The 16,860-nt window shown below is 37.1% G+C and overlaps 1 protein-coding gene across 3 annotated transcripts in view; it reads right to left on the minus strand.

Moving 5' to 3' along the window:
• ANO3 (anoctamin 3) overlaps positions 1-16,860 on the minus strand; it is a 344,736-nt gene that overhangs the window by 231,073 nt on the left and 96,803 nt on the right. Inside the window, exon 1 of one of the 3 annotated variants that reach the window (XM_033120579.1) lies at positions 1,614-1,821. The exons of the other annotated variants lie outside the window; for them this stretch is intronic. Within the exon in view, the coding sequence (XP_032976470.1) occupies positions 1,614-1,659 (46 nt within the window). The 5' untranslated portion in view covers positions 1,660-1,821. Of the gene's footprint in view, positions 1-1,613; positions 1,822-16,860 lie in introns of those variants that run through there. 3 annotated transcript variants of the gene reach the window in all.

Below are 16,860 nucleotides of genomic sequence, written 5' to 3' on the forward strand. Positions count from 1 at the left end.
TGCCAGCCTGAGGTGTGCGTTCACACACTGCTGGGGTGGTCTCATTTCTTTTTTCTTTTCCCAAATAAACTACTTTTTGGTAGATTTACTGGAGAGTTATTTTGGCCAGTCAACAGTCCTAAAGTTGGCAATTGTTTACTTTCAAAAACAAAGTATACATAATAAATTGTGTGGGGGCAATTTCAAGGTTCCAGATCTAAGAAATGAGTTCACATAGCCATGCATTAGAGGAAGACATTAATTGCATGAAGCTGATGCAAAGTTCCTATAATTTTTGTTTTCATTTTGAAAGTTTGTATGTGTTTAAAATAATGATAAAAGAGAACACAACTTTTTCAAGCAACTTAATTTTCTTTGGAACCTTTAGACTTGAAGTGGAATTGAATAATACTAGCTGAAATTTCTGCCTACTTAGACAGTTTCTCACTCCACTCTGATCCACTCTCAATTTCAACATATTTTTGAAAGAACCTAGAGATCTTGAACATAGTATAAATGTATGGAACTCAAAGCTCACTCAGTCCAAGAATCTGATTAATACAGGAATCCCTACTAAATTATCCCTGATGTGTCCATCCAATCGTTTCTTAAAAACAAGTCAAAGATCTACACAGAAACAACTGTTGACCATACACACACACACACACACACACACACACACACACACGTAACATGGGGGGAGAATTTGGAATATTTAAGTAACTATTTACTTCACTTTGAATGAGCAAATTTACCATTCCAGAATTCACATATCTTAGCATATGGTCAACTATGGCATAATTACCATTACAAATTCAATAAAATGGCAATGTTATTGAATTTATAAATGACTTTTGGACGAACTCCAGCAAACTGGGAATATGGCTTAAGATAAATGCACTCCATTAAAAGCCTTTTAAACAAAATAAGGAACAGAGGATAACTTGGAAAAATTCTTGATTTTACTATGAACATACAACCTCTTATTACTGTACCCTGGGAGAAACTTGAACTAGAAGCTAAAAGAGATAATATAAAGCCCCTAGAAACAGAACCTACTAATAAATACAAAAAACTGAAACCCAGAATCAAGCATAGGACAAGGACAAAAAAATAAAGTTTTCCAAGAAAGTTTCAGAGCCCTTTCCACAGACTAACTTCTGGGATTCTCCAAAAATTCACTTATCCTACGATTGTGTAAAAGCTGCTCAAATAGGAGATCTGCTTGTGTGAAGCTTATTAGCCATTTGAATGACTGACTGGGGCAAACATGTCCAATACTTCTGTCTTCAAACCTCAGAGCTGGTAGGACAACCCTACTAAACTGGTTTACTGTAATGCATTGAAACAGTCTGAGCACAAATACATATTAAATCAAGTCCCTGAAATGACGAATTCTGCTTCTCCCAAGGACTGTGCGGAGGCTCAGAAATCAGACTCATCTCAGATGCAGAGTGAAGAGGCATTAAAACAAAGAACAGTTGAAAACAAAAACAAAAACAAACAAACAAAAACTTCACAGAGTTCTTCACCTCTGCGTTGCATTAACCTGGAAAGGATGCTCCTACACAACTGCAAGGGCATGCAGAGGGGGACGTGACACCCGCAGGGAGGGGGGGCCGATTCCAACTGACCTTTTTGCTGTTTAAAAGACTGAATGGAGCCTGAATGGTGAACCATTTTCACTCTGTGCGTCCCCGCCGGGTTAGGAAGCTGTCCTAGAGGGAGACGGAGGAATAGTGGCCAGACTCTCTGAGAGGATCCCTGGCTCCAAGTACTCCCAGAGCCTCGGTGAGCGCGCTGCAACCCGATACCTGCTTTAGCGAGCGCATCGCTCCAAAGGCTGCGCGCCCAGCGTTGTCATGGCAACATCTGAGGGCGGTCCAGCGTCCAACTCCCCTTAGTGGCTACTTGCGGAATAACCCCGCATCCCCTGCCTCCAATGCCGCAGCGTGGGTGGGAGTTGCGCGGGGTTTGCTGGGAGAGGGAGGATAGGACCTGTCTTAGTGACAGTGAGTAAATCCCAACAAATCTCCAGAGCCGCTAGTAATTCCCTCTTTTTCAAGTTTTGAGTCTGGTTATTATATCTGGGCACAAGCATTAATTTTATAGAAGTTGGTCGAAACACTGGCACTTACAAAAGGGGTCTTCTCTGAGAGGAATGCAACGACAGATGTGGAGACATTTGGGGTCTTTCTCTCTTAAACGTGAATATAAAAAAATATGGATAGCTTCTACTTGTCTAGTAGAATGATTTTAATACATGAAATATGTTAAATGTCTAGTGCATTACACTTGAGTCCTCTTGTGCTTCACCTATTGAGACCTTGACTCATATATGATAGTGACATTGGACCACTTATTACAGATGCTGAAAAGAAAGTTATCCATAATACTTCATTTAAATTTCATAAAAGTCCTATAAAGTGGTATCTTATTATTATAATATTATAAAGGAAACTGAGGCCCAGACAAGGAAGAATTTTCAAGATAACATAAACCAACACCTTATTTGAAAGTGAAAGCACCTGCTGCCCAAAGAGGTGAGGTACATTTCAGAAGGCGAAACCTCAGGAGCTAATAAAGGATTAGGAGTCAGCTCAATACATTTTCAGTACAGTCTCTTTTCCTCTTATCGCTCACTGCTGCCTCATTCAAACCTCATAAATTCCTCCTGGAAGATGTAACTTATTACTGAACAGACACACAACAAAAGAGTCTATTGTTGCCTGAGTTTTGAAGGTTTGTGAAATCAACTCAGAATCTGGAGAAGGATCCAAATAAAGGCAGATGAGAAAGAGAGATGCAGAGATTCAAAATTTTCAGAACTCGAACAGGTTAAGCTGCTATAGGATAGTCTCTGATGTTCCCTGTGGTGCATGATACAAAGTCAGCAAAGGGAATATAGCTTTGAACACGCAGATGTTCCAGTTTTATGTGGCTGCATAACAAACCACTCTGAAAGTAGAGGCTGCAAACTACACTTTATTACTCTCTCTTATGGCACTGTATAGGTTGACTAGGCTCAGCCTGGTGGTTCTGACTCAGAGTCTCTCTTGAGTTTTCAGTGACTGGGACTGAAGTCATCTGAAGCAAGAAGAGAGAAACTGGATGCTACTCTCAATGGGAAGTATAGCAAAGAATGTGCAGCTTTCTTTAATGAAGGATAATGGTGCTTCCAGAAGGAAACTGTTGAGCAATCAGTAAGAGCTCAATATGCAGGCACTGAATAAATACTTGGATATGAAGAACGATCTCCATGTAAGTTTATCTCCAACTGAAGATACAGAACAAACTCCAGAGACCATATCCACAAAGATTCATTTTAGAGATATTTTACAGAAGAGAGCGCTGAAACCCTGAGCAATAAATGACTCGTCTGAAGGTGTTTTTGTTATGTTTTGTTCATTGCAGTTAAAATTCTAATGCAGCTCACCTCATAAGATCATTCTGATACGACCAACTCATCGGATTCTAATACAACCTAATCCTCCTAGGTGGGGATTAAGTTACATCATGGATTTTAGGAGTTGTTCATAGCAGGAAATTAATGCCTGATACATATGAGATACTATTATTATAATTATGACCTCTGAGGATCTTATCTTCTTTTTAAAACCTTTTTGAATCACTGGGATTCGAGTCAGAAATATTTTCGAAACATGAGCATTAATTCAGTTTATGATCAAGAGGAACAGTTGAAAGAATGCAAAACCTCTGACTCTACACTTCCACGCACAGGTATCATCTTCAATTTTCTAAAACCTCTTCTTTCTGCTGATGTCTGATATTTTTTCTGTGCATGTCTGATTGTCTTCAACCAACTCCCTAACCCACAACCCAGCAGGAGGCAAGGATGTGAAAGCTGGAGCTAGAAATGAGTTAAAAATTTGAACCTCGTTAGAAATTAATTCCCCCCAAAATAGTTTAGTATTATAACACCATTGCACCTTAACCTCTGCAGTGCAGCTATGATTACATTATCTTCTCATAAATTTAATTACTTTTAATTAGAAACATTTTAGGCAGGACTGACAGATTGACTAGCAGGGGATTCGAAGAACATGTTTGCTTGTTTTAGGGAAGATTGTTGGAGGAACAGCTTTGTGAGGGGCCTAGGAAATTTCAAGCACCATCTGCTTTACAAGAAAGGCAATGCAAAGAGAAGTAAAAGAGTGTGTGAGTGTGTGTGTGTGTGTGTGTGTGTGTAGGGGGAGACAGTGTGTATGTTTTGGAAGTGGAGAATTCAGAAAGAGGGGTTTGAGCAAAGATCTTTGTAATGCAGGGAGTCAGCTCCAGTTCCCCACACAAAAACACAGGATATGGTGAGGTCAAAAAGGAACAACAACGGAGCCATAGATAGGAGAGTCACACCAATATATTCTCGATGGTGGCTGGTCGAGACAAAAAAGCAAACATCCGCCAGTACCCCAATGAGGGGTCTTCCTGCACCCTAGTCTCACTGGCAGCTGGGCGAGACACAGGAAGTAGGATCCACATGATCAGCAATCTGCCATCCGCTTGCTAACTACACTTGCTAGCCACAATTCACAGTCCGCTTCTCTGCCAACCAACCCCCTAGCGTAGCCACAGCAGTTATATTAGTGGCCAATGACTAACTGGTTACAGCTGATGGCCATCTACTACCTGAGCCACCACCTTTCCACATGAGGTTGAGAGCCTGGAAACTGTTTTCCTGGCTCTGTCCCCACACTCCACCTCTCCAGGGTCTCGCCTCACAATCTACGCAACAAGCGTCTTCTGTGGGGGGCCCTATGCAAGGAACCCAGCTTACGAGAAAAAATTTCAGTCCAGTTCAAGTAACGTCCCAGGGGGTGTCCCTCAATGTCCACCTACTTTCTGGGCATAGCCAGGGTTTTTCAGGATACCACCAGTCTTTCTGGGCATAGAGAGACTTGCTGGGCATAGCCAGGGTTCTCAGGATATCACCAGTCTGTCTGGGCACAGCCAAACTTCCTAGGCACAGCCACGGTTCCCAGGGCAACACTAGTCCCCCTGGGCACATCCAAACCTCCTGGGCACAGCCAGGGCCTCTCAGGGTACCATACTGGAACAATAGTGGCTCACAGCCAAGGTGCTTACATATTCTTGTCAGTGGCAGGTCGAGACAGAGGAAGTAAACATCCGCCAGTACCCCAACAGGGGATCTTCCAGCACCATAGTCTCGCTGGCGGCTGGGTGAGACACAGAAAGCAAACATCCGCCAGTACCCTAGCAAGAGGTCTTCCTGCACCACAGTCTTGCTGGCAGCCAGGCGAGACACAGGAAGTAGGATCCACACAATCAGCAATCTGCTATCTGCTTCCTAACCGCACTTGCTAGCTGCAATCCGCTATCTGCTTGTCTGCCAACCAACCGCTCTTGCTAGCTGCAAATCGCAGTCTGTTTCTCTGCCAACCAACCAACCAACCTCCCAGCGTAGCCACGGCAGTTATATTAATGACCAATGACTAACTGGTCACAGCTGATGGCCAACTAGTTACAGCTGATAGCCATCTACTACCTGAGCCGGCACCTTTCCACGTGAGGTTGAGAACCTGGAAACTGCTCTCCTAGCTCTGTCCCACAAGCTTCTTGAAAAATAAATCTTCCTCTGATTTGATACAAGGAAATATTTTGATACTGACAGCTCCACTGTCAGCTTAGGAACAAATATTAGTTTCATTAAGGAAGGCTAAATTGATGTTGGTTTTTTTTTTTTCTTTTTTTTCTTTTCTGTTTTTGGTTTCAAACATTTTCAAATTTTAATGATGAGAAAATATTTATTTTATAAAATTTTCAATGAGGGAGCATGATTAATATCATATATAGTATGATCTTGACTATGTTTTTCAAAATGGAAAAAAAAAACAGTCTGGAAAGAAACATCAAAATGTCCAGAATAATTATTTTTGTAAATTAGGATTGAGGTTAATTTTTTTTGTATACCTCCATATTTTTCTGTCATTTTCATACTTTCTACAAATGATATATATATATATATATTTATTTATTACATATATATAGCTTTAAACTCCCTCCATATGTATTTTTGTACAGTTGCATTTTTTTCTTTTTCAGTTTTGCATTCTGGCTTTTTTTTCTCATTGAGGTTTCTGCTGCATTCGCCCTCCCATAGCTCACCACCTGTCTCCTGTCCTCCTAAGTAATTAATTTATCAGGCCCTGTGCTAACTTTTGCTTCCTGGAGAAGTAAGGACTCTATTCTTTACATCACTGGGAGGCTTTTTATTGCTTTGATGGGTGAAAAAGGTGAAGCAGAATATAGTCGATAAAAGTGTGATAACTTTGCATGGTGACATTATTATTAGACTTAGTGTGGTGATCGCATTGTAAGGTATACAAATGTCAAATAACTATATCGTACACCTGAAACTAATGTAATATTGTATACCAACTATACTTACATGAATAAATTTATATATAATTTTAAAAAATGATCTCTAATATATGAACCTCAGCTTAGGCAATTGTGAGTTTCCCTATATTGTGCTCCACCATAGGTACTACAGGAGTTCTGTCACAATCTCTTTACATCTTGTATCTCTGACTTAATTGAAATTGAAATTGGCAGGTCAGCTTCTCCTTGCCTAAATGGAGACAGAAATAGAAATAGAAAATCTCTTTGCAGTTATTTCCTTTCTAGAACCCAGTTATGTAAGGTATTAATGGGCAAAGTGAAATAGCCAAATCATGTTGGTAATGAATTTATCTGTAAAGAGTAGGGAAGACAGAGAGGGAGAGGGAGGGAGGGAAGGAGAGAAGGAGGGAGGGAGGGAGGGAGAGAGAGAAAGAGAGAGCGAGAGAGAGAGAGAGAGAGGGAGAGAGAGAGAGAGAGAGAGATCTTCTTGGGAGACATTATCAGAGGGAGACTGGTCTCCCTGAGAGAAGAATGACTGTAGAGTATCTTAGTCACGCAGGGTCTCACCTCCCTCTTCCCTCACAAGAACGCAGGATATGGTGAGGCCAAAAAGGAACACCAACGGAGCCATAGATAGGGAAGTCATACCACTATATTCTTGATGGCGGCTGGTCGAGACAAAAAAAGCAAACATCCTCCAGTACCCCAACGAGTGGTCTTCCTGCACCCGAGTCTCATTGGTGGCCAGGCAAGACGCAGGAAATAGGATCAACACAAAGTAATCTGCAATGTAATGTGCTTGCTAGGGTAGCCATGGCAGTTATATTAGTGCTAATGGCTAACTGGTTACGGCTGATGGCCGAGTCACAGCTGATGGCCACCTACTACCCGAGCCAGCACCTTTCCACATGAGGCTGAGAGCCTAGAAACTGCTCGCTGGGGCTCTGTCCCTACAATCGTTTTCTTCAAAAAACATTACGGTTCCCGCCACAGAAGCTTAATAAATGCTTACTAATCAATAAGTAAAGAAAGCAATGAATTAAAATTTGTAAATGATTGTTTAGTGCCCTGAGCGACTGTCTTCTTTCTTATGTAAAACAAGGAAAATATATTACAATATTTCATATTTTAAATTTTCATTTATATTTATATATTTAAATTAATATATTAAGTACTTTCTGGGTTCTAGTTGCTATCCATACTATATTATAGACACAAACAGGTTTTTCAAAAAAACATGTGATAAATGCGAGGGAGGAGTACAATTTAACAATTGCTTCCCCAAAAAAGCCTGTGGTTCCTGGCCATATGTGACAGCACAACAACAGAATTAAGCAGATTAGTCCTGCTGATATCCAGAGTGTATGTTCACAGAAGCCTTCTGAAATGACATTCCTGATGGATATAAGAATTAGAGAAAGCAATGCACGAAAATTAGCAGCCTCTATCTTCTTTGAATCCAGCTTGATGTGGTCTTACCACAGGGTATTTTGAAGAGACAGGAAGACACAATGCTGGCTAAGAAGACAGCTTCAAGAGAAGGCAGATGTCATTCTTTTTATAGCAGAGTGATAGTCCATTGTATAAAAGTACCAAAATTCCTTATCACTCGCAGCGACATAGATGGACCTAGAGAACATTATGCTAAGTGAAATAAGTCAGACTGAGAAAGAAAAATACCATATGATCTCACTTATATGTGGAATCCAAAGAACACATTAGCAAACAAAACAGATATAGACTCATAGACACAGAGAACAAACCTGATGGTTGCTAGATGGGAGGCCGTTGCGGGATGGGGGTAAAGGTGAAGGTATTAGAAAGTACAAATTGATAGTCACAAAATAGTCACAGTGATCTGAAATACAGTGTGGGGAAAAGAATCAATCATGTTGTATAGATTATGTAGGGTGCCAGATGGGCACTGGACTTAGCAGCGGGATCACTTCATAGCTTATATAGATGCGTGGCCACTGTGCTGTACGCCTGAAGCTGAAGTAGAATAATGTTGAATATTAACTATAATTAAATATATATGTACATATGTATATACAGAGGGTGCCAAAAATGTATACACATTTTAAGACAGGAAAAAAATATTAAAATTGTAATACTCAATATATATCAATAACAAAAGATGAATACAAGTCACTTTTGACATCTGCAATTACAAGAGGTGCTCACAGTGGTTACCATCGGCGTCCAGACACTTCTGATTATGGCAAACTTCTGCTTGAGCAACATTGACCAAAGTGTCTTGTATATGGAGTAGGGAGGGTGCTCCAATACAGTTGTTTGTTTCCTGGCTGAAAACTCCTTCACACAGTGTCGTATAATTGGTGCATAGTAGTGATGAGAGAGCCATGAATTGTTGGTGCAAAGTTCAGGTCATCTAACTTTTCCACGCAGCCTTTTCAGCACTTCCAAATAGTAAATTTGGTTAACTGTTTGTTCAGTTGGTACAAATTCATAATGAATAATCCCTCTGATATCAAAAAAGTTAGCAACATCGCTGCAACAAGTTTGTGAACTTAATTAGCAGACCTCTTATGCTGGGAAGAGGGAGATTTTCACCTAGGTACATGTTTGCCTTAAATAAAAAAGGGTGCTTTAGTAAGAGGGACAGAATAGATGCTGAATCAGCAATGACAGTGTCTGATGTTGATCAGAATTAAAAGAGAAAACCAGCCTTTTTTCATTCATAAAAATAAAGTTTTAAAAGGAAAAGAGAGAGAGAGAGAGAGAGAGAGAGAGAGAGAGAGAGAGAGAGAGAGAGAGAGAACAGGCAGATGTGTGGGACAGAGTAGGTGATGATGGATTAAATGACATTTTGTATCTTATGGCCCTGCTGAAAACTTGTATTACTTCTTTAAGTTGCCTGTTGACTGAAGTCCATCTTCACTGTTCTACCATTCAGGGAGCTCTATGATCTGCACTCAGTACTTTCCAATCTTGTTTCTAAGACTCTTTTGTAAACTCTTCTGATTCTACAATGGTTTTCTTCCTCATAGGGTGCTCTGCTTTTGTCGTTCTGCTGTGTTCTCCACTTGGAATCCTCATCCTAGAACTCCCATCCTATTCATAAGTTTTCTCAAGCCTAACCCATCCTTCAAGGCCCTAGAGCCAGTTAGATGTGGATTTAACCTTCTCTAATTCCTATAGAATATGAATAACCTCATTCCATGGCATTTTCACTATGTTTCTACCATGTATTATACATATAAGCGTTTGAAAGTAGGCTCATACTTTTCTCCTAGTTCAGAAGAAATACTTTAAGGAAGACTTTGTATTGACTCATTTTTCTATTTCTCACAGCTTCTAAAAGATCATTTGACACATAAAAGCTAATCAAATACACTTTTGCTGAATAAATGGTCATCCACCATCCTCAGCTATGGTTTTTTTATTTGTCAAAGTAGTCTAATAATAAGACAGTCAAATAAAGTACCGTATAATAATTGCCTTTAAAGATTTGTATGCAAGACTATAGTTTGCATTGCTTTGTGATTTACTCCTTCCAGGCAGATGATTTCATAAAGACTGTTCTTGCTTTTTTTTTTGGTTTTGTTTTAAATTTAAGAATATAATAATTATTGATTTATTTTCCATGTCAACTCAGTTGAGAGTGGGGGGAGTAAGCACTTCAACTGTTCATATCAACCCTGGTCATATCAACCACTATACCACATTTGGGTGAATTGGCACACTTTTGAGTAAAGATGATACTTGGTTGGAGTTCTGGGTATGGTGGTACTAGTTTTTCATGGCTAATATCTGTTCTGATAGCTTGATGCTTCTGGCTGACTGGTTCAGGCCTCTGCCGTATCCGTCCGTACAGGCTGTTTGGATGTTTGCTAGTAGGCAGGTGGGAATGAAGGTAGTTTTTATAATTACCTATTTACTTTTCAGAGATAATACATGCTTGACCCCTGAGTAGCTGGAGTGACTGGTTATGAACACACTCTGTTCTCTATTTGAACATAACCAGTTCAGCTGGAACAAGGGATGTGTCTGGAGATTAACAATGTAATACTAAGCAGTCCTTTAAAAAGACAGTGTGTATAAATATTTATTTACTGCAATAAAGGCTCTGTATACATTGTTTATTAATAAAAGCAGGCTGCAAACTTGATTGCAGTGCAAGATCAATTTTTGCAAAAAATATATATGTATAGATACATCTATAATGATACAACTCAAAATATAGCTAAATCTGCTTGGAGGAGATATGAGTGAATTGAACTTTTTTTTTCACTTTGCTTACCAATATTTTAACCTTAATCTCCATTCATTCCTAGAGGGACCTTATGTTCTGGGTTGCCTTTTGTCACAGTGTAATTAATAGCCTCAGATTTTTAAAAGTGTCCTGGTTTGGACACTTTATCCATCAAATATGTATTACTTATGTCAGCAGAATAAATATAAAAAAGAAATACAAAATGATAACAAATATTTAAAAATAATCTTGATACAAAACATCATCATGCCATCTTAATACAATGAGAGCTCAGCTTTGAAATTGAAAAAAAAAAACACACAAGTCGTCACTTGGCCATGGAGGCCACCATTTTAACCCAGCAGAGAAACATGGAAGGAAGGTATTGTCTGGGGAGTGTAGAGCCTACACACTTATCCTGGTATATAAACTAGCATGTCGTCAAATAGTGTGAAAGTAACTTTGCCTGCTTGGCCCAAGGTGTCTCATCTCTAATAAGACTCATGGATTAGACACGTCTCATATTCTAAGATTCTTGTCTGCTGGAAGAGAATTTCATGTGCTCTGACTTTATGGCTGGTTTGACCAGGGTTATTCTTTGTCCTCTGAAAGGAAATAGTGGAAATAGTACAGAAAATCCTCTTGATTCAATTTTACAAAGAAAAGCTTTGTGGGAATCTGACCTTGAGTGAAGTCTAAAATTAAACACTGTACTATTCTCAAGAGAAAAAACAGTTTGCCCAAACAAAGTTATAACATGAAAATATTGAATTAATTATTTAACTAATGAGCCATCACTAAATTTATTTAAAAATCAATATTGGCAACTTGAAACCATTTATCTATCAATAACCAATGTGTCAGTTATAGCTTTTGCATTCATGAAAGTAAATCTAAAGAATCTGTTAGCATCACTGAATAATTGATGACATCGTGTCACCTTGAAAAACATTCAGCAATCATACTTTAAATCATATAAAGTTCTTCCTTCTTCCTATAATTTCTACAAGTGATAGGAAAAAGCTACGTATTTTCTTTTCAGTACATTAAAAAATATATACTTGGGAATCTCTGTGCCGTATTCAGCCAGGATATATATATTTTTAGTTTTTGCAAGCTTTATACAAGAAGAAACAGTGCATCTTTTTAATTACCTAAGAGTACATAGAAAATGGTTATACAAGCCCAGTTCCAAGTTTGTGGTGTTCTATTGTAAAACAAGGTTGAACATTTGGTAAAACAAAATTATACCGTTACATTTTATACAATAAAATCAGGGATTTGCATATGGTTCCTTTCAGAAAACTCTGCCTGTTAACTTTAGTGACTACATTTTCCAATCCCCAAATTAGATTTTGTCACTTAGGAATCAGTAAAATATTGGCTAAGGAAAAGAGAAGAGAGAGTGACATCAGATTTCTAAAATTTGCAATGCTGGAAGCTAGAATAGCTTCTTTAGATTGATGATAAAAATTACTTCATCCCAGAATCACATACTTAGACTACATATAATTTATTCTCAAATACAGGAAGACACATGTGGATTTTCAATAATTTGAGGAATATATAATTTACATAATTTGTTTGATTAAACACTTAAAGACTACTGAATAAGAAAAAATGAATCAGAAGAGAGACCATAAGGCAAAATAAAAAGAGTAAAATACAGTAGTATCAAATGTTTATCTATTTATCTAATTAAATTCAAGTATAATAATAATAATAATAATAATACACTTTCCAGGGACACTTATAAGAGCTATAAAAAGATATTAAAGAGGAAGGAAATAATATAAAACAAATTCTTATTAGTTATCGATTCTCTCAACAAATTCAGGTAGTTGGGAGTGGGGAAGTAAAAATGTTACAGGAGTATAATGAGGGATGGGAGAATGACAAAGGAAAACTGGAAAGTAAAAATAATCTTAAGACCTTCTTTTATCGGCTAGGTGATCAAACAAGAGGCAAATAGAAGCATGTACATTAATAAACGAAATGATTTGTTTTAAAGCATCTGATTATTAGAACAAGAAAAATGAATGTAATATTTAATGAATGGGAAAAAAAAAACCCTGAAATTTGTCCAAGGAGAAAATAAATGAAATATATTGCACCTGGATCAAACAAGGAAAAAAATAAGGAAAATGTATACTCAATGGACATAAATAATAAATTCAAAGCAAAATGGAATGAGTAAATCAAGAATACCAGCCAATATTTCAAATATATACAGACTGATTTTTCCACTAAAAGACAGAGACATATTTGATTAAAATCAACATATGTACTTTGTAATAAATATAAATACTTAAGGCAAAGTAATAAAATGGTGATCAAACTGATTACAGCAAATTAAAAAGTAAGCAAGTCTAACAATATTAATCAGTCAAGATGGAGTTTCACATTAGGAGGAATAAAATATTAAAGAGACATGTTACATAAAAACAAAGCTATAATTTATAAATAACAGTCATATATTTTATGTATCAAACCATATGGCTTCAAACACAAAAGCACAACTATTAGACAATGGAAAAATTAATTATTAAAAGAAATTGAGGAAGACACAAAGAAATGGAAAGATATTCCACGTTCATGGATTGGAAGAATCAGCGTAGTTAAAATGGCCATATTACTCAAAGAAATATATAGATTTAATACAATGCCTATCAAAATCCCAATGGCATTTTCAAAAGAAATAGAGCAAAAAATTACCAGATTTATATGGAATCACAAAAGATCCTGAATAGACAAACAATACTAAGAAAAAAGAACAAGGCTAGAGGTATCACACACCCTGACTTCAATTTATACTACAAAGCACTAATCAAAACAGCATGGTACTGGCAGAAAAACAGACACAGACCAATGTAATAGAATTGAGAACCCAGAAATAAACACACATATATATGGGAAGATAATTTTTGACAAAGGAGCCAAAAACCTGCAGTGAAGAAAAGAAAGCCTCTTCAAAAAATGGTGCTGGGAAAATTGGGAAGCCACATGCAAAAGAAAGAAACTATACTGCTATTTGTAACCATATACCAAAATCAAAATGGATCAAAGATATAAATATAAGACCCGAGACAATAAATTGCATGGAGGAAAGCATAGGTACTAAACTTACGGACCTTGGATTCAGAGAGATTTTTATGGATTTGACCTCAAAGGAAAGGGAGATAAAAGCAAAAATAAATGATTGAGACTAAATCAAACTAATAAGCTTCTACACAGCAAAATAAACCATCAAGAAAATGAAGAGGCAACCAACCGAATGGGAGAAGATATTTGCAAACAACACCTCCAATAAGAGGCTAATATCCAAAACATATAAATAACTCATTCAATTCAACCACAAAAAAGCAAACAATCCAATTAAAAATGGGCAGAGGACCTGAACAGACATTTCTCCCAAGAAGACAAACAAATGGCCAATGGATAGATGAAAAAATGCTCAACTTCAGTAGCTGTTAGAGAAATGCAAATCAAAACCACAGTAAAATACCACATCACATCTGTTTGAATGGCTATTATAAAAAAGAAAGTAATAGGTGTTGGAGATGTTGTAGAGAAAAAGAAACCCTCATACACTGTTGATAGAAATGTAAATTGGTGAAGCCACTATGGAAAACAGTATTGAAGATTCCTCCAAAAATTAAGACTTGGATTACTTTATGACCCAGCAATGCTTCTTCTGGGTATCTACCCCAGAAATCTGAAAACATTTATCTGTAAGGATATATATGCTCCTGTATTCATTGCAGCATTATTCATGGTGGCCAAGACATGTAAACAACTGAAGTGTCCTACAGATGAATGGATAAAGAAATGTGGTACATATATACAATGATATATTACTCAGTTATAATTAAAGATGAAATACTGACATTTGTGACAACATAGATGGATCTTGAAATTACCATGCCAAACAAAATAAATCTGACAGAAAAAATCGAAAACCATATGACTTCATTCATATGTGTGATATAAAACTGAAAGCAACAAACAAGCAAAAACATAGACACAGACAACAGTTTAGTGGTTACTAGAGGGTAAAAGGGTATGGGGGTGATAGAAGAGGGTAAAGGGGATCAAATATGTAGTGATGAAAGGAGAACTGACTCTGGGTGGTGAAACACAATGCAGTATATAGGTGATGTATTATTGAATTGTATACTTGAAACTTATATAATTTTACTAACCAAGGTCACCCCAATACAGTTAATAAAGATAAAAATAAATTAATAAGATTATAACTGCAATGGAAGATAATATATGTATGTCTCTAAAAATTTAAACAATACAGTAGACTAAAATAAACAAATGAATAAAGATCCAGAAGAATTACTACAATCAATCAATTTCATTTAACAAAAGGTTATAAGTACATATGTTATTTTTGTATTTTGTGGACATTTATAGACATTGATCATGTGCTTTGTCACATCTGGTTTGTTTCAACTTTGCTAAGCTACAAATATGTTTTCCAGAACTTCCTTCCCTGTATGGTTCCAGATTAAAGCTGATCAAAAAAGAAACTTGTGCAAGATTAGGAATGCAGAAGGGAAGCAAAAGCCACTGTGCTCTGAAGGTCATTGTGTTTAGTTGCAATGAGAGAACAACACAGAGGTGCAGACAGGTTCTAGCTAACTCGTCTTCTTCCTGGTACCATTTCCAGCTCATTTTTCCCCCCAAAGAAATGTCATGCCACCAGCAGATACAGCGGCAATAGCCTTTCCATAGGCTGCTCTACTAGCCTTCCATCATGGTCCCAAAAATTCCTTAATAAGCTCTGAATTGTCGGCCACACTAGTGTTTCAGAAGGGCTGGTTAGTGCCTTTTCTCTGATGCTCCAACATCCTCTCCTGGACCATTATTCTCCCAAACGCCTATAATTGGATAAGTCCTTATTCCTATAATAAATCTATATTCCTTAATGCTTTAAGTATTTCTCATTGTGCTGTCCTGATTGAACCCTGATTGATGAAAAGAACAAAAAGGAAAAAAAAGAAAAAAGAAAAAAAAAACAGAGCAGTTACAGACCACAATTATCTGATCCTAATTAAAACAAACAAACATAAAAAACAAAAAACAAACCATAAATAATTTAAAATGGGAAAATATTTTCTTTGGCAGTTAGGGAAATATAAATTAATATTATAAAGTATACATTTAAGCTCTTCACTTTAGAAATAATGGAAAGGAGACATGATACTTATTTTTTACAGGGGATATTGAGAAAAGTATTCTTTCATACAGTGCTTTGGAACTATGAAGCATTTGCGGCTATTGTAATGAATAAATACATGTCCTGGAAGTCTATCCAAACCACACAGTCATAAATAATGACCTAAGTGTCAGGGTGTTTATTGTTTCATTGGTCTTGGTATCAAAACACTGAAGACACAACTCATATCCAGCAATATGGTAAGTTATGATTTATCCTACTATGAAGTCTGATAGTCTGAACAAGGAGAAAATATGTAGAAAGCTACATACTAGGTTGTTCACATGGATGAGTGGGTAGGTTAATATGGCTGAGTAAAAGAGGAAAGGAAGAGAAGGAAGCCAAAAAAAGGGAAAAAAGAAACTGACTATATATTCAATAGCAAGTTTATTACCACATTTGTGCATTTATGTAAAGTTATGTAGATGTATGGGTAAAACAAAATTAAACATTAAAAAAAAAATCTCATAACCTGGCCTAATTTATCCACCAGATTTCTTTCGATTCCCCAGAACAAACTGTCAACTTGGGTCAGAATATATTCTTTTATCCGCCTCACAAAAATAACCCAGAATACTTATCTTTGTTACTTTTTTTGGAATGTTCCCCACCTGCTGTTCATCTTCCACATTCTCTGAGGCCCAGTTGATGTGCCATCTCTTCCCTGAATATACCAGCCCACATGAAGTCTCTTCTGAGCTTCTTCATCCTTACTAAATAATTCAGCACTTAATTATACAGAATCATATACAGAGTTGATCTCTGATTATCTCTGACTATTAGTCCTATTCTGTTTTCTATTTTCCCTAACAGATGCATCACCAAACTGTACCTTTAGTGTGGTGATCGTTATATAGCTGAGTGATTGGTCCCTGATTTCCAAACAGGGAGATCGTTAGAAAAGTATGCAGACTTCACCTCAGAAGATCTCAGTTACAATCTGTACTCTGTTACTTCCTAAGGGATGTATCTGAATATGTTTTATTTCTCTGAGCCTTCACTCCAGTATCTGTAATATATAGGTCACTGATGTTTACTGCAAAACTTTAAACAGCTT

The sequence above is a fragment of the Rhinolophus ferrumequinum genome, chromosome 11 (genome assembly GCF_004115265.2).
Source record: "Rhinolophus ferrumequinum isolate MPI-CBG mRhiFer1 chromosome 11, mRhiFer1_v1.p, whole genome shotgun sequence".
In the NCBI taxonomy this organism is placed as follows: domain Eukaryota; kingdom Metazoa; phylum Chordata; class Mammalia; order Chiroptera; family Rhinolophidae; genus Rhinolophus; species Rhinolophus ferrumequinum.